Here is a 22,821-nt window from a genome sequence, read left to right as displayed (position 1 = left end):
GCCCCCCAGGTCCCCTCACTACCTGGGCAAGGGGCTTGATGCTGCTGTGACCCCAAAAATAGTTCCATCCACCTAACCATTTAACCAGCCCCTGTAAGTGGCCAGCCTCCAGACGGCAGGAAGGGAGGCAAAAGGGTACAGTGACCACATTCTGCCCCATAGCCTCCCAAAGTCGATAGCTCCTTACGCAAAGGATCATAAGAGAATGTGCCAAGTCCAATACCAGGGGGGACTACAAGGCACCCCTAGGGCAGAGAAGGCAGGGAATTAATTCTCTCTAGGGTGGTCAGGAAGCTGTTCCAGAAGAAACAGTATTTGCGCCAGGCTCTCTCCAGGCAGAGATGGTGGAAAGCGTGTTCCAGGCAGAAGGAACTACATGGGAACAGTGAGAGTGACAGATGGGGGCACTGGGGAGGCTGGAGCGGCGGGCACAGGCTGCAGAGAGGGACACAGCTGGGGGCCGGAAACCCCACGGTGGCCCCACAGGTCCCTACTTGGCTCTTGGGTTCAGGGTCCCCACGGAGCCCTGGAGCCCAGTGGGGCCAGGCCAGCTGCTGGAGGCTCACACTCTGGGCCGAGCCACGTCCAGAATGGGGTCGAGGCCACCCTTGCCCACCAGGCAGTGCAGCGGGCACCCAGCTCCATTCCTGTATTCTACACGACGTGAGATTCCTCTGTGCTGGCACTAGCCTTGCTGGCAAGAGAAAGCAGACACGGGTCCTGCCCTCACGGAGCCCCGAGTCCAGAGGGGGTGGAGGGCGGGAAGGGACAGACGGTTCTCAATCACATCAACCAAGGTTAACTAACAAGTGACAATGGTGAGGCGTGGAAATGCACAGGGGCTGTGAGAGTTCAGGCCGGGATGTGGCCTCATCTGGGGGTCAGGGGAGCCTGGGCTGCACAGGAGCCAGGAGGGTGGGGAGGAGGTGCGGTTCCAGGCAGAGGGAACAGAGGATGCGAATGTGGAAGCACATCCCCCAGATCCCCTTCCACCTCCCAGGGCTCTTCCCATGCAGCCTTTGGGTAGAACTCTGGCCTGGCTCCTGACAGGGACAAGTGTCTAGGCCTCAGGTCTCCTCGTGCCCCTGGCCTCTCTCCCCCCATCCTTCCTTGTGCCCGGCTGCAGAGGCCAGCAGTCACAGGCAGCAACCACCCTGTACTCCTCTAGCCGGCTTCTTTAACAAAGCCTAAGAGGATCAGAGGAGCTGATTTGGGGAGGGGGGATGTAACAAGAGAGAAGATGGGGAACAACAGGCCTCAGGAACTCTGAACAGACTTTCCACCTTGGGAAGTCAGGAGACAGAGGCTCTCAGGCCTGAGAATGTGCATTTCAGATTTCCCAGCAGCTCCCCGCAGCCTTCCCTCTTGTTCAGATGAAAACATCTACTCAGTAAAACCCTTCAAATTCCCAAGCAACGATTCCCCCAAGGCAACAAATCCCTCACAACCTAAAATGCGCTCATTTGCCACAGTTTTATTTAAACCTGTTGTCACCAGGCTGTGAGCTTCTTGAGGACCGGGTCTTTGCCACCTGTTGCCCCTAAACCTAGCACAGGGCCCAGCACACAACAGGCACATGATAAATGTGTGTGAGTGAATGACAAGTAAATGACAAAAGACTGAATTCCCATAACCAGCTGATTTATCTGACACTGATAACAAAGTGAGCCAAGTCCAACTGGAAAAGATGCCAGATTCTATCAGAGGTGTTGCCAAGGTGTTTTAAGTCAGGGCTGGGGTGAGGGAGGGACAGGCCCGAGCCTGCCTGGAAACCCCAGGGACTGGAGAGAGAGAGAGTCTGAGCAGAGCCCAAGTGGCAATCCCCCTGCGACGCGCTTAGCTCCACCCCAGAGCCTGCTGCTCTATCACAACTGCAGCACAGAAATTCGTAAACAAGGCTCAAAACCACAACACCCCCAGCTCCCTCCCTCCCAAAGCAGCTCCCAGTTCCCTGGCATAATCTACATGCAACCAGAAACTCTCATAGGGTAGTGGGTGAACGGGATGCTTGAGGGAGAGGGCGAGATACTCAGGTGGTACCTGTCCACGGTGGTAACAGTCTCCTGTCACGACCTGTCCTGCACGTTGGGCTGGCTGGGCTCAGCCACATTCACAGGCCGAGCCCACCATGGCTTTAGGCATTTCCTGTGATCGCAGTTTCTTCCTTTATAATATGCATTCACTCCTTCATGCAGCATGTGTTCCTTAAGCATAAACTATGTGCTAGGCATTGACAAGAACCTGAAGATTCAGAGAATATGTAGAATCAGAGCTCTCAGTTTTATATCCTCCACAGATGGAACAGAGGTAGGGTGAAGAGCTCCCCCCACCCCGGGCAGAGCAGGCCACCTGTTCACCCACAGATGTTGACACCAAGAGGGTAACACGGCTGAGGTCACTCCTCCTCGCCTCCATCCCATTCCCACCCTGACACGGGGCCTTCATTCATGATCACATCTCTGATCCCCAGAGAGGACGGTACTGCAGGGCCATTGGGAGCATCTCTCCCGAGTCACGGGTGGTCTAAAGAGAATGCCAACAGCAACATCTCGTCCCTACCTGAATGCAGCAAGCACAGCATCTTGCAGCCTGAGAAGCACCTTCACATCCAGAATCTCCCTGAATCTGACACCAGCTCTCTGAGACATCATGATCCTCGTTCTACAAATAAAGGAATCCCAAGGCTCAAGAGGTTGATGACCTGAAAGGGTCACTCGGCCAAGAAGAGTCAGGGCAAGATCCCTAAGCTCTAGGACTTCAATATCAAGTGCCCAGATTTTTCCTTATGCCCTCCTTCTCCTCCAAGATGTGAACCCATAGACGTGAACCTGAGACTAGACCTTGAACTTGCACTACAAAGTGCAGAACCAGGGAGCCCCACCTCGCTACCTAGAAGCTGATCAACTCTATAATCTAAAGCACGCATTGAGTGAAAACTGTGTTGACTAGCATGAGCAAGTGGAGCTTATCCTTTCTGCCAGAAGACTTCAGCCCTCACTACCCGAGCAAAGGCCACAAGGAGGATGTGAGCACACAGACAAAGGAAACCAGTGGGCAGAATTAACTTAGATTTTTCTCAAGACAACTGAGAAATTTCCCAATGCAGCCTGGGAAAACCATCAAGTTGCCATGAGATCGTGAAGGATAGAAATCTGACTTAGAGGAAATTTTAACCAAATCAGGGCTAAGACTGGTCTCCATGGAAGAGGGCAACAGAAGCACCAGGCTAACAACAAGCAAGCTCTTCCAAGTCACAGGCCCTCAGGAAAGGTCCTTAGACGTCTTCTCAGATCAGAGGCCAGTGTTTTCCCAAAATTGTTTTAGCCTCGGAGCCCACTGCCCACTGAGATCTAACATAGAACCCCCAAGTGGAAAACAGCCTGGGACCCCCATGCACTCCTGCCCTGCCTCCCTTGTCTTGCAGCAATCCCAGGAGTCCCCCCCAGGTCCTCTAGGGTGCCAGAGAGCCCTTCTCTGGCCTTGCCCTGGTCTACTGTGGACATCTACACCATCTAGCTTCTACTCACACACATTGTTACTTAGATGATCTCCCCTGCAGTGAGAGAGAAAGAGACTTTCTGTAATGTCCCCCATTCATCCTGAGCATCCCCTTTGCTGCTTCCTTGAGATGTCCCTACCCACTTTAAAAGACCAGGTCTGTGCTACCCAATATCTTTGTTTCTCTGGCCTGTAGCCTCCTCCCTTTGTTCCTAAAGAGGTCACATGACATCATCCTAGGACCCCTAAGTGCCGCTGTCCCTACCCCAATGCGTGCTCCAGGGTGCAGATTCCCTCCTGAGGGCGGGCGCCCGGGCCCCATAAAATCACAAAAATGACCATTTGTGCAGGGCCTGGTCCACACATGCAAGGCCCTCTGCCAGGCTCCTTCCACAGATGACAGTTTTTGAGTGTGTGCAAGGCCAAGTACTTACTAGGTTCCATAGTAGTAGTCATTAATTACTAATAAGAAATAGGATATATGCCTCGTGGGCGCAAGGACTTTGTCTTTTGTATTCGCTGCTATATGACCAGCCCCCAGAACAGTGCTTCACTAAACGGATAAAATAGGCTTATTCTTGTTGTGTTTATTATTAGGGGCATTTAGTACATTCTTACTCTATACCAGGCAATGGGCTAGAGGCTGTGTATATTCTGGTCTCATTAAGAAGACTTAGAACCTCTCTCTCTCTCTCTCTCTCTCTCTCTCACACACACACACACACACACACACACACACAGGAAATTGAGGCTCTGGGGGTTGAAGACCTCGCCTGAGGCCTGTGCCCTGTCCACAGCCCATGGCCTTCCCCAGCCGACGGCAGCCCAGGGAGGACAGCCTCACGTAGGCGCAGAGTTCCTGAGTGGGCAGGGAAGTGGTAAAAGGGAGCTTCAGTTATGTAACTGCCAAGCTCTAGCTGCAGAGGAGCCACAGGGCACAGCTGCAGCAGTACTTACAGAATCACGAGTGCGGAGTTCATGGGAGACACCGAGAGTCACTGCGGACATTTGCCAGGAGATGGAGGCTCTTGGCCCCAGCAGCCAAACCAGCTCCCCAGAGGCTGCTTCCCCGGGAGCATCCGGACCAAGCGAGAACACTCAGTCCTGCCCTTGAACATGCACTGCCATGCACACCCTCCTTGAACGCTGAGTGCAGCCCTGCTCCCTGAGCCTCCGGGATAACTGGAGCTGAGGGCACGGATGTCCAAGTCCCACACTCCTCTAGCACCGAGCCAGGGGCGCCTCCTGCATCATGTAGTTCATCTGCACCCCCAAACCCAGGAGGCAGATCACACACTTCCCATTTTACACATGAGGAAACTCAATCACTTGCCCAGGAGCACAGGGCTCATAAGGGGCAGAACTGGATCCAGGCCAGAGCTCCTGACACAGAACTCAGAAGGAACAGGGACAGGGGCAACTGTCATCTGGCCAGAGCAACTGAGACCCCTCGAACCACAAAGACCCACCAAGGGGGATCATGAACAAACCCGTAAAAGCAGGAGAGGACCAGACAGGGTTCCTGGGGCCTTGGAAAGGTGCATCGTCACTGGCAGGCGGAGCCCCGCCCGGAGCCTTTCTCACTGGCTCTATCACCGATTTGCCACCCCTGCTTCCAAAGGCACAAACTGGGGCCCAGAGATGTTAAGTGATTTGCCCAAGGTTGCTCAGCAGGTAAACTGTAGAGCTCGACTTTAGAACACCAGGGCCCCTCTTCCCTCACACCACCTCGCTCCTCAAAGTTTAAAGGACAATTCCGAACAAGAAAGAGAGGGCGTGATGTTTTAAAGGCAGTACAAACTCTGCGGGATGCTCTTATAAACATCAGACCACACCTGGGGTGGCAGCTCTTTAGCTCAGATAAATTGCAGTGTTTAGAGCACGCTCTCCTACTCCCCAAGCTTTAAGACCCATCAGCCCCTCCTAAAGGCACACCCCAACATTCCCTTAGGCAAACCCCTAAGGGTCACCAGCAGTCCAGGTGGCCTGACTCCTGAGGCCTCTCGTGGCCCCTTCAGCCACTGCCCACACATCACCTGCAGGTATGCGGAGGTGGAGCTGCTTCCTTTCCAACAGACCCTCCGGGGTCGGGGGGCTGCATCGACCCCCCCCCGAGGGGGGGGCAGAAAGAAAGTTGAGCCAAGTAGAATTGTGGAGAACTAAGGCTACAGAGAATGGGCCGCTTCCCCCAGACACCAAGAATAGGCCGCCGGAGGGGTTTGTAGGAATCACCGAGCTACTGTTAATGGTAGCGTCACCAGGGGCAAGTTCAACCCAACCCAACAGGCATGTACTAATACCTCACTTCTGCTCTTCACGTTGTCTTGCCATGTGACCTGGGAGAGACCGCATGGTGACTGTGCCTCGGTTTCCCTACTTGTGAAACAGAAATAGTTACCCCTGCACCCTCTCCCCTGGCCCTCCCCTGGAGTCAAGAGCTGTGCCTGGACAAAAGGCTGAATAGCGGGCTGGTGGCAGGATCGTGGCAGGCCACCTGACACCTCCCAGCCCCCCTAGGCCCTGCCCTGGAGCCACTGTGCCCTGCAATGGGGGTTGGGGTGCTCAGCTCAAATTGCCGACAGGTCAGCACCTACGTGGCTCAGAACAAGGCCCAGTGGCTTCTAATGTAGCAGGCGAGGCTGAGGTCAGCCCTGAAGGAAAATGCGATGCTGTACGGATGCCTCGCACGAGGCAGAGCAAGTGCAAACGTTCGCTGGGACCCCAGCATGTGAGAGCTAGGGCACCCAGCCGTGCATGGCCCCGGCAGGGGGTCCTGTCTGGAGAGGATCCTTGAGAGCCAGCTTGATTTGCCATCTCTGAGAACATTCCATGTGTCAGGGCTGCTGCATCACAGCCAGGCCCATCTCGGGAAACCCATACCCTCCCTCTGCTGACCCACAACCTCCCGGCCCCCATGGCCCCTCTCCTCATCTTACCTGTCATGGCTGAAGCACCCAAGAGAGGAAGTACTTGCCCGGTCTGGTAAAGGCATCAAACTGCCCTATGCCTGCTGCAGGTGGAGAGCACACAGCCGCCTGCTGTTGGGTCAGGGGGTGGGGGGAGTGCAGGTTCAGGGTCAGAGAGCAGAGGAAGGCACCTGCAGAGCAGCCCCTGAGCCAGCCAAGGGCCAAGCCCTGCTCTGTGAGCCGTGAGCAGCCTCTGGGACTCCTGGCTCGCTAGAGAACCTCCCCACCCACTCCCCTGGGCTCTCCCCTGCCATGTCCCTGCCCTGGGCAACCTAGCTCCCACCTGCCAGAGCCACAAAGGACCTATTTATCCCCTCACCTAGCAACAGCAGCATCTCTGCCTCTAGGTGTTCCCGGAGAGACCATGGGAAGCCAGGGCTGGAGCCCCCACAGGAGCCTGAAACTGCCACACTGCGGAGCAGAGCCAGAAAGCCCCTTACTGGGAGCCCCTGCCTTTCCCCCTTCCCCTGTACCCCAATCATCTGAGCTCTGCCCCTATTGACTTCTTTCCAGAGCAAGGAAGCTCAGAGTCAGCACTGCAGAGAGGAAGAGAAAAATAAGGCCCAGGGGCAGGCTGCTTGGCAAGGAAAGCAGACAAAAGAGCTGGCCAGGCTTTCTGCTGCTCCTTTGGCCTCTGAGCTGCCACCTCTCAGTATTGGCTGGCGGGGCACCTGCCTGTTTCAATGTGTAGTAATAAGCCTCTTATCTGCTTTAACATCTTTGAGAGTCTCCATGTACCCAAGGGACTTTTAAGTTCAGAGAGATTAAGGTGTGGGCCCAGAGCTACACAGCAAGTCAAAAGACAAGGCAATATGAGACCTTCTAATCCCCGGGCTGGCGGGCTCTTGGTGTCTTCTCTGCAGCACACTTAAGCCTCATCCTCACTTAAAAATAAGAACTGCCTGGTGCCTGGGTTCATCAGCTCTGAGCTAGAAGGTTAAAGCTGCACTATGCCCAACCAGGTCCTAAGGGTAAATAAAGGAAGGAGGAGGAAGAGATGAGAAACATGCACACCACAAGGGAGAGAGATGAAGAAGGGATGCTAATAACCGCAAAGCCCCTGCTAGGTGGGAAGCAGTAGGCCCTTCTGCAGACAGACCTCTCACTCTTGCTGATGGAAGACTTGGAGAGCCAGGAACCAAGCAGACATGGGTTTGCCTGGGGAGCTGGGGAGCTGCTGGGGGTAATCTCTGCCCACCAATGCATGCTAACTACGCAACTAGACTTCACACCAGGGAGTAGACAATCAAAAGGACACAGTCCCAGCTAATGGTACTTCCCAAAGTAGGTTCCTACAAGGGGGCGTGGCAAGGGGATGAAAACAACAGTCCACTAAGTCCAAAACCCTGGCCCCCAAGGGCTGGATCTGTTCCTGATTTGTTCTGAGGCCACAGCAGCCACTTAATCTACAGGAGGCTTAGTCTTCTCTCCTGGAAAATGGGGATAATTTCTCAGGGTGGTTCTGAAGATTAAATGGGACAGCAGGGATCCCTGGGTAGCTCAGTGGTTTAGTGCCTGCCTTTGGCTCAGAGCGTGATCCTGGGGTCCTGGGATTGAGTCCTGCATTGGGCTCCCTGCATGGAGCCTGCTTCTCCCTCTGCCTGTGTCTCTCATGAATAAATAAATAATTTTTTAAAATCCATTTGTTAAAAAAATAAAAAGTAAAATAAACGGGACAGCAATTATGCAAGACATTGTAAGCTCTGTACTGATCCCCCAATGTTAATTGCTCTGCCTCTATATTTGGGTCGCAAAATAATGTCTTTCTGTGACCAGCAATGGACCAAAAAGCAGGGAAAGATAATTCTCTGAATTAGGCAATCAATAGGTGATTTTCATCAGCCTTCTAACACCCACCTTCTAACTCCTTCTTCCCCACCCCTAGCCCCTCCTGGCTCCAGGGGCCCAGGCATTGTAACCCAGACAGCAGGAGCTTCCTTCCGAGATAAACCCCTAAGTCAGACACCAGTTGGGCTGGGCCTGTGAGTCAGGGCCCCACAGTGGACTGAATCAACACAACAGACAGGCCTGACCCAGCCAGCAACCTAACAGCACAGGAAAGGCTGGTGCCTTTGCTAAGCCTGGGCTGGGCCTGGGCTGTGGCAGTTGTGACCAGGGGATGAGTTCAAGTTGAGGATAAACTGTGACATCTCCAGCAAAGCAGAAGGCAGCACAGTTGATGTATCACGGCCTCTCAAGCTCCTTCCCTCTACCAACTCCTGGGCTAGACATTTCCCCAGTTTAGGAAACCAGAAGCCTGGGGTGGTCCCCAGAGGACCCTTTCAGCTTTGCATCCTATGATCATGGCCCAGACTCACCCAGTGATAGGGGATGGCCAGGTTCCTAAGTCTTACCTGGTAAGATTTTTTTTTTTTTAGATTTTATTTATTTATTCATAAGAGACACAGAGAGAGAAGCAGAGACACAGGCAGAGGGAGAAGCAGGCTCCATGCAGGGAGCCCGATATGGGGCTCGATCCTGGGTTTCCAGGATTATGCCCTGGGCTGAATGCAGCACTAAACTGCTGAGCAACCCAGTCTGCCCTTGATTCTTACCTCGTCTCTCGGCCCCATTTCTCTTTTCCCCCCCAACTTGGGATGGATTCTGGGCTGAAAGGCAACAAGGCTCCTGCGCACTCCCATCCTCATCCTGCTCAGGAAGGCAATTCACATTGATATTGCCAGTGGCCGCTCATAAACCTAAATGTGCCCACCTCCCTGTCCATTACCCTAGATGTTTATGACCTTCAGCAGCTCCTCTTCCGGGAAGTCTGGCAATCCATCCTCCCTGATCTCACCATGTTGGAGAAGAGGCTTCAAGAAAGCCAAAGAGCAGGCCACTCAATGGAAGAACTCAGGTGGTATGAGAGTCAGAGTAGAGCCCGGGAGGATGGGAGGATGGGAGTTGGACTCCTTGAACCCCTCAGCATAGCCGACTGCTTCTTTATTTTCTCTTTGAATCTCAGGTGCACACCACTGAATGAATCAATTCTTGATTAATGACATTTTCCACTGTTGGCTTCTGCAGCATCCCCTTGTAACTCCCCAACTAGTTGAATGGCTTTAATAATGATGTAAACCTCCATAAACCCACCACCCCTAACAAACACTGCATCTAACCACCTGCCCTCACACACACATCCCCTCCCCCTGCCCAGGTGGGTGGGCAAGTCTCTTATGTTTAAGTTATTCAGTGAATATTGATTCTACATCTTTGCCAGGCCAGCAAAGGTGCTAGAAGTCCTCTGGAACATAAGTATCATTTTATCATTTCCTTGATTCCTTATGAAAAAGAGTCTGGGTTATGTGTAATCTTTTGAGGATTTACTTTCTCCTCTAATGTTAAATTACTGATACCATCCATTTATTTTGCAGTGCCAGAGTTCATTTGTTTTGACTGTAGCATAATATTCCAATGTGTGTGTGTGCCAGAGTCAGCTCATTCAAGGTGGGCCTGGTACTGAGCCCTGAAACCAAGATATTTTCCTTAATTCTTTCACTCAAGTATTAAATACCCACCCTAGGGGCACCTGGGTAGCTCAGTCAAGCATCTGCCTTTAGCTCAGGTCATGATCTCAGGGTCCTGGGATCAAATCCCATGACAGCCTCCCTGCTCAGTGGGGAGCCTGCTTCTCCCTCTCCCTCTGCCCCCCGCCCCCCACTGATGCTCATGCTCTCTCCCTCTCTCAAATAAATAAATAAAATCTTTAAAAAAAATAAATACCCACTCTATGCCAGGCATTGTAGGAGACACCAGGGATGCCCTAATTACCAGTTAGTCATAGTCTCTGTCATTCTAGCTTGTAGTTTTGACTTAGTTTATTTTGTTTTCAAAAAAGGTGTGGAATGTTTTCTGTAGCACTATTCAGTAGATTGCAATCGAAAACATATTAGCTAAAGGGGTACTGAGGTCACTTCTGTTCACAGATGAGGAATCAAGAAAGTGCAGACTGTGAACCTCTTTTGTTCCATGTCTCGGCTTCAGCACAATTCCGGTCCCATCAAAGGCATGCAGTCAATATTTGTTGAATTAATAATAAACACAAGACTTGCCCTACCTACCTCAACTAATGTAGGCATGTGAGCACAGGCAGACTCAGGGAGAAAGAATGAATTGACTGAGAAAGGCCAGTAAGTGGATGTTCCTGATGTCCCTCTAACCTGCCCCTCCCACAGCCTTTGCATCTCAGTAAATACCCTCCTACGTGCTCCCTGAAGACCCCAGAGCATCCAACCCACTGGCAAGGCCTGCTGCTTTGACCTCCCAAGCACGCAGTGACTTTCCCCACCACCAGCGTCTTTCTCCTTCCTCTTGTTCTTGCAGATCTTTATTCTGACCCTCTGACTCCTCTCTGGCATTCAGATCTCATCCCAGGGGCTCTCTCCAACCACCCTGGCCCCTTCCCTAGGTCTCTGGCTCTAAGTATCCACCAGGCACTGTCTCCCATCACCTGTTTCACTCTGCATGGCACTACTGGTTCCAGCTTCCTCTGGTCATACCTGTCCTCCCCCTGCTTTCCCCTATTCCCCACCCACCAGAGGTGAGGGCAGGGCCTGGCCTGGCCTGTCTGGGCACCTCTCCCATCCTGCTGCACTTATTTCTTATTTGTCTTTGAATCCACAGCTCCTAGAGCAGAGCTTTGTGAAATATTTCATTGAATACTCAGTGACTTAATGTTACCCGTACTGGTTATCAGACAATTGAGATCCTTTTCAGCCTTGAGCTTGACTGAGTCAGACAAAAGAATTTTGTAAACTCTTATACACAGACTGTATGTAGATTAAGTACTGTTGATACCACTATTACCCAACTCTACAGCCATGGCAACGCAGCGTTGCAGGACTTTTCTCATCTTTACCCTAGAAATAGTACTCCCTCCAGGTGTTGGAGGTAGTGGAGGACAGGTAGCTGGGAATGATCTATAGGGCAGAGCCTAGAGTCCAGTTCCATCTAACAGCATCTGTCCCATCTTTCCAGTGCAAAATTCTGAGGGTGCAACGGCCTTAAGAAGCAGGGACTGATTGCCCAATGGGAAAGCTTTGCAGCAAATGCTGGGGGGCCCAGGAGGGAAGAGACCCCGCCGGTGTGAGCCAGGCCCTCCAACTACGTAGTTCACTTAAACCTCACAGTGGCGCTTTGAAGTAGGTGCCATTTTCTCCACTTTACGAAGGGGGAATGGAGAACCAGGGAACCTGAAGCTCAGAGAGGTTAACTATCTCACACCCAAGACTCACAATTAATAAGATGCAGAACCTGTATTCCAACTCAGCCCTGCAGACTCCAGAGCCTGCTGTCTCTGCTACATCCCCCAATTGCCTAAGCCCTCATGCCACCCAAGGGCAAAGCCAGGCATGCCCCTCCAGCAGATTACAGAGTTTGGGAGGAAAGGAAGAAGCTCCTTCTCCCAATGACTATGTCTGCCGTGCTCAGTCATGGGAGCAAACACCACCTAGGGATGCCCCGCTCCCCACTGCCATTGCCAACCAGACCTAATCTGGGACACCCACCCAAGGCTTAGAAGAAGCCCTGTCACCCCCAAATGGGACTAGAAAAATTCTCAGATGAAAACATTCAAAGTCCTGCAGCTCCTCCACCTACCAGTGGAACCATTGTGACCTCAGCACCATGAGCAGACAAGTCCCAGGATGGAGACCCAGACCCCAGACAGGCCTGCCGCTCACCCAGCCCAGGGACTCCAGCCCCTATAGCAACTGGAAAGGGAGCAAAGAGAAGAGAGCTTTCTAGGAGGCACAAGAGTGAGGCATGCGCCTTGGCAGTCCTGTCTCCCTTACCCTTTGCTTTGCGGGAAAGGGGGTATATGGACTTCGTATGTGAGCCTTATGTGCATGGTTCCTGTGTGTGACCTTGTGTGGCTGTGTGTGTGCTGAGTGCACACATGAAGTGATGTATCTGGAAGAACAGAGGCTTGTATTTGTGTATGTGTGTCCATGGTGACCTAAGAGTATACTTGCAGAAGTACCATAGTGCTCTGATATTGTTTTATCTTTGTCTATTTGCTCTATTCAGTATAAAATACATTCAGTAAAGTACTCAAATTTAAAGTGTACCCCCTAGTGAATAATAAACATATATACACCCATGTAACCAACACTTAGATCAAGATCTGTAAGTTTTCCAACATTTCAGAAGTTTCCATCGTGCTATTTCCAAAAACTGCCCCGCTTCCCCAGTCAGTAATGTTCACTATTCTGACTTGTATCACCATAGATTAACTTTACCTTTTAAATTTTGTATGTATGAAATCATACAGAGTTTGCTCTTTTGTATCTAGTTTCTTTCCTTCATTATTATATCCATGAGATTCATCCATAGGTCATTGCACTTAGCACTATGTAATGTTTGTCTACTGTTGAAATATATTCCATCATATGAATATACCACAATTTATTTATTTACTCCACCAGTGATTGACCTTTGGGTTGTTTCAATTTTTAGCTATTATGAATGCAGTTACTATGAACATTCGGGTACAGGTATTTTGCTAGACACACGAACTTATTTCTTCTGGCTTATTCTTGGGTCATAGAATCCTAAAATATTCACATAGTTAGCTAATTCAGCCAGATTATTTCCCAAATTACCTGTACTAACTTATATTCCTGACAACAGTGTGTAAGAGTTCCAATATTCCCCATCCTCAGCAATACTTATCATTGTCCATCTTTTTCATTTTAGCTATTCTGGTGTCTATGTAGAGATATTGTGGTATGAATTTGCACTTGCCTGATGAGCATATTTTGGCACTGATTGGCCATTGAAGTATCCCTTTCTGTGAAGGGTCTAAGTCTTTTTTTTTTTTTAATTTTGTTCATTCATGAGAGATGCCCAGAGAGAGACAGAGACACAGGCAGAGGAGACACAGGCTCCTTGCAGGGAGCCTGATGTGAGACTCGATCCCAGGACTCCAGGATCACGCTCTGAGCCTGAGCCACCCAAGCATCTGAGTTTTTACAGAATTATAGCACCTATTGAAGTAGACATAAATGGTTGCAAAACAGACGGCAGAGCAGAATCATCCTGAGAAACTTAGCAATATAACAACCAAGCAGCCTGGCATTCCCACAATTGCTAACTAGTACACCTAGTTAGCTAGTTGTACCAGTTAATATAAATGTAAAACTGAACTTTCCATGTTGAACCAATTAGACATCGCTGAGCCACCCAACTTAGAATCAGCAGGAAGAAGGAGACGGAGATGAGAACCAAGAGCCTCCCCTGGGCTCTCAGCCCCAGGCCGAGGGCTTCCCTCACTCATCTTACTATTTTTCCTTTAATTACAGGATCCGGACAGTGATCAACCCCTGAACAGCCTTGGTAAGTTAAAATCCGGCTTCCCCTCATCCACCTCAGCCTCCAAGTTTCCACCAGTCACCAAATAGATACTAAACCCCCCTTGCTTGGCCCTCACCACTGCCACCAAGGGCTAAATGCTGTGGAAGATCTCCATCCACCCACCCATTCATCATTCAGCAAAAATGTATTAAGCAACTGTAAGGTCCAGGATAATTCTAGAAGCAGGATGCCTGGTCTCCAGGGAAATAGGACCAACAAACCTAAAGCCACAGGAGCAGTGATTCTCCAACTCATTCATTCAGTCACTCACTTTCTTATTCATTCAACCACTCTGTGGATGCCTGCCACATGCCAGGCTCTGGGCTAGACACTAGACTAAAGCAGGAAATAAGACAGCCAAAGTCCCTGCCCTCATGAAGTTGTTTTGACCATGCTGCCACAGAATAAGCTAGACACAGGCATTTTCCCTGGTAGACTAGAAAATGATAGTGTTTGCCTGATTTACAGGAGAAGAATAGTTTAAGAGGTAAAGTATTCCCAAATTTAATGGAACACTCTTTTTTTTCCCCTCCCATTCCATTCTGCTAAACCACTGATAACAATTCCTGGTAGCCTGCTGGATTAACAAAATGAGTGAGCAAAGCACAAATTAATAGGACAAATCAACAAGGAAATAACCGATCCCCCTTACTTCAACAATTTTAGGACCTCAAATTAATAACGATCATAAGCAATGTCATCTTCCCAAGTAAGATGGCACCTAGTTTATCCTTTGGAATTCGATAGACCATCATGTCCCCAGAGAACACCAGACATCCAAGGGCTTTACCACCTGAGTAAGCCTGAGAACTACCCAACCAGAAAACAAGTTAGATTTGCCACCAATGCCCGTGTGAAGGGAGCTCGAGAAGGAGAGAGCGGTGCCAAGCCATCAGAGATAATAGTGTCATGGGTGAGGCAAGCGTTGACAAAGCCCCCACGGGAATAGACTATCACAAAACAGAAGGATGTGATGAGGGTTTCAGTGGTGAAAGGGAAGAGCAGGAGTAAAGATTCAGAGGTAGGAATGAAGGCAGGTGTGCAAGGACCAGGGGGGAGTTGCCCATGTGGCCCTGGGAGCTGGCGAGGATTAGCAGTGGGAAGTCCATGTGGCAAGGAGACAGGGGCCAAATCACACTGGCTTTGACAGTCTGAAGAAGAGCATGGTCTAGATAGGGAAGTCACGGAGGGTTCTCGAGCAGGGATATGACAGCAACATGCTGGGAGGCTCTGTCCCACAGCGGTGGGCAGGACAGGCTGGAGGGAGGAACGGTGGCAGGCAGGGAGGCTCCTCATAGCTCATGGTGGCTTTGTTAACTTTAAGTATGAAACATAAGCCAAGAAAACTCTGCAGTTCCTGATCATGTTCTTCCTGAGAGCATCAGGGAGGCAGAGACATCAGGACCTGGACAGGGGAACTCATGAAGGGACTCCCTTATAGACGGTCCACCTCTGAGAAAATAGCCCACCTTGCATCCCCAGTGGGAGGTGCTCAACAACAACAAAAAAAAAATCACTCATGAAGGAAGAATGAACGAAATGTCATTCCCACGGCCTCGGGAAAGAGGACAGTTCTGCACACTGACTGCTAGAACTTTAAAATGATACCTGCTTAGATTGATCAGCTCCTTGGTGCCAGCCCACATCCCCAGGGCCTCAGCTCTGCATCCAAGGCTTCAATTCCCCTGAGGAAACGCTTTCAACAGATTCAATGATACCAGCATTTACTGAGCACCAGGCTCTGGCTGGATGCCATTCTCTGCTTTTAAAGTGCTGGGGAAAGAGATCGAGACAGACATATAACTAGCCACCATTCCAGCCAGAAAACAAGACCTAGAAGATGGAAAGGATGTGTGCTTAAGAGATCAAGCAAAGAGCGATTCACGTATTCATTTGGCAAATATCTGCTGAGACACCAGGAACTCAGCAATGAACAAAAAAGAAAGAAGAAAAAAACTCCTTATCTTCATAGAGTCTTCATTTCAGGCAGGGATGGGAGGGGACAGAGAGTATATGTAATCTGTAAAATACAGGGTATGTTAAGAGCTGATAAGTGGTATTTTTTTTAAATGGGGAAGGATGACAGGAAATGATTACCTTTTTATTTAATTTTATTTAAATTCAATTAATTAACATAGTTTTTATTAGTTTCAGAGGTAGAGTTCAGTGATTCATTAGTTGGTATAACATCCAGGGTTCATTCCATCTTGTGACCTCCTTAATGCCCATCACCCTGTCACCCCATCCCTCCACCTCCCTCCCCTCCAGCGACCCTCATTTGGTTTCCTAGAGTTAAGTCTCTTATGGTTTGCCTCCCTCTCTGATTTCGTCTTATTTTTCCCTTCTTTCCCCTATGATCCTCTCTTTTGTTTCTTTAATTCCACATATGAGTGAAATCATTCCTCTGTTTTAAGGCATCTCCAGGCTCCTATCTGGTCTCCCTAACCCCAAACCCTTGTTCCCATCCACCTCCTTCCCTATGAAAGATTCATCTTTCTAAATATGAAAAGATATGAATGTGATCATGTCCCTCTGCTGCTCAAAGCTCTCCATGGCTCCCCACTGCCTTCATGGTCAAACCCAAATTCCTAGCATGGTATTCAAGACTCTCCACAGACTGACATTGCCAGTCCTGCCTCCACAACATGCACTGGCCCATGTTACACCTCAGGAGCTCACAGTCACCCACCCCTAGGCCTTTGCCCAGCTGGTCCACCCTAACCTCCCCGCCCCCACCTCACCTACAGAGGCCCATTTAAGTGAGTGCTTTGATGGCGTCTGGCGGTACTGGAGACTGTGTCCTTGTTCACATCTTCCCCCAAACTGCTATCTCCTTAAAAACAAGGACCATTCTAGGGACTCCCTCTCTGTTGAGTTGGAGATGGAGGCCATTAGGATGCATTTATTAGGACTCTATGAGCATGTAATATGTTGGAGGTCCCTGCCCTCCTCAAGCTTACAATTTAATCAAAAGATAAGTCAGAAAAGAGGATAAATGATAGTAAAGCAAATGAGTACTTGCCTCTCCAGGGGCAGTTCCAAGGCAGACTGGCCAGGGTGAAACATCCCAGAATAGGCTAAGACAAGGAGAAGACGCCATGGTCTGGAGGCTCATTAGAGGGGCACAGGTGAGAGATGGATAAGCCTGGGTAAGCAAAGGAGATGGGATGACCGGGTGCTGCTGAAGCTAAGCCCCGTCTGCAGGAATAAAACCCCAGTGCTAAGCAAAACTGTCCCCGAGAGACATTCTGCAGCTCAGCACTGGGGTCAGAGGGCAGGGAGGCTGTGGGCCTCGGCAGGGATGGTCTCCAAGTGCTGACCTCAGGCTCTCTCCCTCTGCCTCACAGATGTCACCCCACTGCGCAAACCCCGCACTCCCCTGGAGACCTTCAAAAAGGTGGGGATCCCCATCATCGCAGCCTTGCTGAGTGTAGCGATCATCATCATCGTGGCTGTCCTCAGTAAGTGGCGGCCCTCACCCCCTCATGACTGCCCCCACCTCTGTCCTCACCCCCACAGTAAACAGCAGCTCCTGCCCATGCCTCTGAGCACAACCCTACCCTCCACACTTCCACCCAGCAGTCCTGGGCAGGTGATCTGCAGAAAGCTTTGTGTGACATGTTTCTACTCCTGGCTTTGAAGGGAGCCTTCCAAAAAAAAAAAAAAAATGAAGGGAGCCTTCCCCAGGAGTGAAAGAGGGTGGTGAATGCAGCCCCCACCTACCCCGATAATCTCTGCCACAGGGAAAGCACAGCTGTACATGGTACAAATCCATGCAGGCAGGCAACTGGCCCCCAGGAGGCCAGGAGGCCCCTGCCTCCTTCATCAGGAGTCTGTAGACACCTGAGCACGCCTACTGGCTAGAAGAGAGGCAGGGACACCGACAGGAGGCACCAGGGAAGCCCACCCAGGCAGACAGCACCCCCGCATCCCAATTTCAGCTCTGTCTTCTCAGCCAGTGCCTGAGACCCAGTGTGATGTAAGGCAGGCCACTCGAGGACAAAGAGTGAACTGAATGACCCGCAATGTCCAAATCCTGGTCTCAGTTGTGACTGTCCTTGCTTCTCCTCCCCCACAGTCACAGCAGGCTACTGACTGTGCTTTCAGGGTGGGAAGTCATCTTTTGACCTCTACCAACTGCACTCTCCTCTCATCGGTAGAACATCCCATCTCTCCCAGAAGGATATTGGAGATAATGTGGGTCAACTACCTGGATGAAAATCAGGTTGTTCAAAAGTATGGGTCATCATATAGGGTGCAGAGATGTGACCAAGGCCATAAACATGTGTTTGCTAACCCAGCTGGGACGGGCCCCTCAGGAGCCCGCACCTGGAACCATGGTGGCATTTCCACCAGCAGCAGCCACTGCCACTCAGAGATCACCAAGCCCAAACCCTCCTCCTCCATTTGAACACCTAGGCTGAGAGAGGGGGTGCGGCAGTGAGAGACAGCTGGGACAGGGCCCTGGGGACCCAGCCTGAACAAGTGCCTTTCCGTCTGCGGCAATGGAAGTGCGGATCCACAACACTACCACCACCAGATCCCTTAGAGCCCTGCTGAGCCGTGAGATGCGGATTTCTTCTTGACCTTGGCTGGCCCTTGGCCGTGGTTTGCAGCAGCATAAGCAGAGCTGCCATCCTAAGCCTGTTCTATTTAGACCAACGTGAAGGAGAGGGTGCTTTCTCTGAGCACATGCCCTGCCACACTGGAGAGGGAAGGGGCCCGATTCATCCAGGGTGTGCCGGGCAGGCAGTGGTGCATGAGTTAGAATTGGGGTCTCTCCATCCCACAAGGCTCCCCTGTGGAATCTGAACCTCCATCCCAGGCAAAGCTCCCTCAACTTTTTGGCTTCTGGGGTCTCAACTGGTCACACTGTCCTGGCTTTGTCCCAGGAGGCTAGAGTGACCCTGCCTTACCCTGGCTCCTGACCATGAACTAAACTCTGAAGGTCTAGGAAAGACGCAGCCTGCTCCTTCTCCAGTGCTCCCTCACACCAGGGGCACCAGGGCCAGCAGAACCCCCTCAGGGAAAGCATGGAGAAGCAGCAAAGAGCTTAAGAGTTAGACCCTGATTAGAATCCTGCGGCCTTGGGAAATAAACCCCAACTCTAAGCCTTGGTGTCCCCCCTTATGATGTGAGTTAATCATGACACCTGCCTCCTCAAGCTGTTGTCAGGACTGTCCAAAGCAGCTAGGCAGGAGGGCCTCAGCCTATCAGGAGACTTTACAAACACTAGACTCATTCCCATCAGCCTGAGACAGCAAAGGAGCAACAGAATTTGAAAGCAGCAGGCAGAAGACAAAATACAACAAAACACCGACCCCTCCATGGATCTTTCAGTCCCAGATAAAAACACCTAGTTCTAGAACTGCCCTTGGTGGTTGCAAGACACTCAAGGCCACCAGCTCACCAAATGTTCCCAACAACCTCACCCCACTGTACAGATGAGAAAATGGAGGCCTTAGGAGGGAAAGGACCAGCACTCTCATCTTTGGGCTCCAGGCCCAGTGTCGTCTATCCATTACCAGAGGCACATGCCAGCCCCGGAAAGTAGGAGGCCAGTGGTGGCTGTTCCTAAATTTCTCCCACACATTCTCTCACTTGGCTCCTCAGCCATCTGGTAGGTATGGGACTTTACAGATAAGAAAACTGAGGCTCAGGACCAAGTAAACAGGCTACCAAGGGGCATCACAGGGTCTGGAACCCTCATCTGCCTGCCTTGAAGCCAGCGTACTCACAGGCAAACACAGCCTAGCCCACCCCCGGGGCTGCCTGCTTGACTGTCAGCCCTCTCTGCCCTCTCCCTGCCTCTGCCTTCCAGTCAAGGTGATTCTGGACAAATACTACTTCCTCTGCGGGCAGCCTCTCCACTTCATCCCGAGGAGGCAGGTGTGTGATGGCCAGCAGGACTGTGCCTCAGGGGAGGACGAGCAGCACTGTGTCAAGAACTTCCCCGATGGGTCCCCAGTGGCAGGTGAGTCCAGGGGCTGGAGGGACGAGGGGGGCAGGCACAGCAGGAAAGCAGCCCAGGTCCCTCTTGGTCCACTACTTAGCATCTGCCTACTGGCTTGTCAGTTTCCATCCCCACTGGAAGGTTTTTAAGAACAAGAATAGGACCAGGTCCTGCCGACTAGATCTCCAATATTCGATGAACAAATGCAGACCAGAGAGACAGGAAATTGTGACATAGCCTGCCCCGTTCTGCTACACCTGGGTAGAACTGAGGTAGGTGGCTAGATTGGATAACCCTGGGACAGTTGCCTCCTTTATATGAAATCTGTTACTTCCAAGGGACAAGAAAAGTGAGTGTAAGGCCATTAACTAGCTATTGATCCTCCTACTCTTTAGGTGTTTATTGTAACATGCTATGTAACAAAACTGAGCTAGGTCCTTCAAAGCAATAGGAGATGTTTCCACCAAAAACTCATGCTCAGGAGATGAGTGTTGGGGGCTTTTAAGGGTCAGGACTAAGTCCCTTCTTGGGTATATCCTCTTTTTTTAATCATAAGGCAAATGCCTATGAGCTCCTGTCCTCCTACTGCCAACAGTACTTCCTTCTCAACCTCCTCCTCCTCACCGCATGTGGAGAAGGAGCTAGGTTCCTCAGTGAGAAGTACCCCAGGCTAGGCAAGCTATTGGGACCATGAGTAGAGTCACCATATATCACCAAAACTGATATCTAAAAGAATGAGAGGGAGAGCTATTGGTAATTATGCCAGGACAACAGGTCAACCTGGAGGTTGTTCCCCGAACATCTGGTCACCCTAGCTACCATCAAAATGAGGCTCAATCCAGCAAAGCCAAATGGAAGAACTTTGCTTGAGATTGAAAGGGTTGGTGTTCTATGATGCTCTAGGGTCTGGGTGTAGGCAGGTTGTGCTGGTCCCATGATGAATTCTGAGGGAGATGGGCCAGACAGGCCCCTGTCTTGCAACTGACTTGGGTTCTTCCTCTTCAGTCCGCCTCTCCAGGGACCGATCCACTCTGCAGGTGCTGGATCCAGCTACAGGGAGCTGGGCCTCTGCCTGCTTTGACAACTTCACAGAAGCTCTGGCCAAGACAGCCTGTGGGCAGATGGGCTATGACAGGTACCCAGCTCAAGCCTCCAGAGGCTGGTCCCTAACCCCCATTACCTCTTCTGTCCCTCCCCCGTTCCTTCCTCCCTTCCTCTTTCTTTCCTAAAAATATAGATACTGGAGTCAGAATCGCTCTTGAACCTGAACACTTTCACATATAAGCAACATGAAGTTCAATCTCCTAAGCCCCAGTTTCCTCAATGGTTAATTGGAGAAAGTATTGGCAACGTCATAGGATAATGATCAGGTGCAGCGAGAAAATGTAAGCCTCACCACTCACCCTAACACACACTTCTGGCTCCTCAAGACCCTCACTCCTTGGCTCTGCAAGAAGCCACCCTGTCCCAGAATATATTTACTTATTCAATGTCCCATTGGTTAAAATTCAGTGTAAACAAACCTGATTACATTGGAGCCCCATCAGCAAATTTGTAGAGTAGTTCCTAATCTTCAGCAGATGAAGAGTTATATAATCATAAGGGTGATTTGCATGTTGGGTTTATATTCATTTGATCTTGGCAAAAACCAGAAAAGGTATTAATTACTGTATCTATTTTAGAAATAGGTTCTGGGAAGATAAGTAACTTGCCTGGGTAGGAGCTGGGAGAGAGAGGCCTGGCATTTGTGCCCAAGACCCCTTAATTCCTGGGCTTGGGTAATTCTCTCTCCTCCCAGGGCTTTCCCTGCAAAGGGAGAAATGAGGCCACCGATCACTCAGAGAACCTAACTAGAGAGGAGGAAAAAGGACCCATGTATTCAGCTGCAGAGTGGGGGAACCTTTCCCTGGCAGGCCCCCAAGGACTCTAAGAAACTAGACCCAGAGTCTAGGCAGAAATGAGAAATGCTAGGCAGACACCGTCAATCACAGAACTCTCTCCCATCCACTCCCCCGCCCCCAAGGCAGCCTCAAGGTCCTTTTTCCATACGTGCTCCTCCAGGTGGCATGACTGATCCATCACACCTTTCGGCTCCCTCTGCTCTCTGGCTAGCAGGTCTTTGCTGCTCACTGTGGGGCACAACCCCGGCCAGGACAACTCTGCCTGCTTTATTTTTGAAGAGAGCTGGGGAGGCACCCCCGGCCCTGCCCTACCCCTCCCCGCAGCGGGCCCAGCCCAGCCTCCCCTGCAGCCAGCCCCTCCTCCCCACTGCAGTCCAGCGTCTGACTGCATCGTCAGCAGTGCCCGCACAGGCTGCGGCTGCCTTATGCAACCAAGGTGTCTCTGGGGCTTCTTAAGGTAACAGGTTCCTGGAATCTCTGCCCTTCCAGAGAGACTGACTTGCCAAACCAGCTGGCTCCTTGAGTTCTACAAAATCAAAGCTGGTTAGAATTATTCATTAGGGTGTGCTTGGTGAACAGAGGTTAACTTTCTGGGGACTGTCCATTTCCAGCGCTGTCCCTCCTGCCGGGTCTTGGATTTCTCTCTCCTTCCTCTACCTAGGTCAGCAGTCCTTCTTGTCCCAGGACCATAATACCCGAGATGATTCAAGGTGGGAAGGGCTCTGGAGATCACTGTGTCCACCTCTATCATTTTATAGAGGGAGAAATTGAGGCTTACGGAAACCCGGGGAAGGGTGTGACCTGTCAAGGTTACACATCGAGCTAGTGTCAGAGGCAGGATGAGAACCTCCATCTCCAGGGCTCTAAAACTCAGCACTGCCACACTCACGCCCCTCCAGGCATACCTGGGCCCGTGAGGTGTACAGGATTCCTGGCCCCGAATGTGAGAGCATCAGTGGCTGGCCGGCCGGCGTCTCAGTCATTGTGACCCCTGCACACAGAGCCAGTACTAGCATGGCTGGATGGGGAAGGATGGGACAATCAGAATAACGGGATGAATCAGGGGAGCCTTCCTGGAGGAACAAAGACTTAAACCCAAGGTTTGAAAGAAGAAAAACATGGATTAGGGGTGAGAAAGGGTGAGGGTGGT

General features: G+C 51.0%; 2 protein-coding genes across 2 annotated transcripts in view; one reads left to right on the top strand and one right to left on the bottom strand.

The window, feature by feature from the left end:
- SMIM35 (small integral membrane protein 35) overlaps positions 1-22,821 on the bottom strand; it is a 111,073-nt gene that overhangs the window by 66,384 nt on the left and 21,868 nt on the right. The window lies entirely within an intron of this gene.
- Positions 1-22,821, top strand: part of TMPRSS4 (transmembrane serine protease 4) — a 35,297-nt gene that overhangs the window by 2,441 nt on the left and 10,035 nt on the right. Inside the window, exons 2-5 of the mRNA XM_025999142.2 lie at positions 13,766-13,799; positions 17,165-17,278; positions 19,639-19,791; positions 20,776-20,905. Coding sequence (XP_025854927.2) covers positions 13,766-13,799; positions 17,165-17,278; positions 19,639-19,791; positions 20,776-20,905 — 431 coding nt within the window. The remainder of the gene's footprint in view (positions 1-13,765; positions 13,800-17,164; positions 17,279-19,638; positions 19,792-20,775; positions 20,906-22,821) is intronic.

The sequence above is a fragment of the Vulpes vulpes genome, chromosome 12 (assembly GCF_048418805.1).
Source record: "Vulpes vulpes isolate BD-2025 chromosome 12, VulVul3, whole genome shotgun sequence".
Lineage (NCBI taxonomy): Eukaryota > Metazoa > Chordata > Mammalia > Carnivora > Canidae > Vulpes > Vulpes vulpes.
Note: the sequence above shows the minus strand (reverse complement) of the source record. Positions and strands in the feature narration are given on the sequence as shown.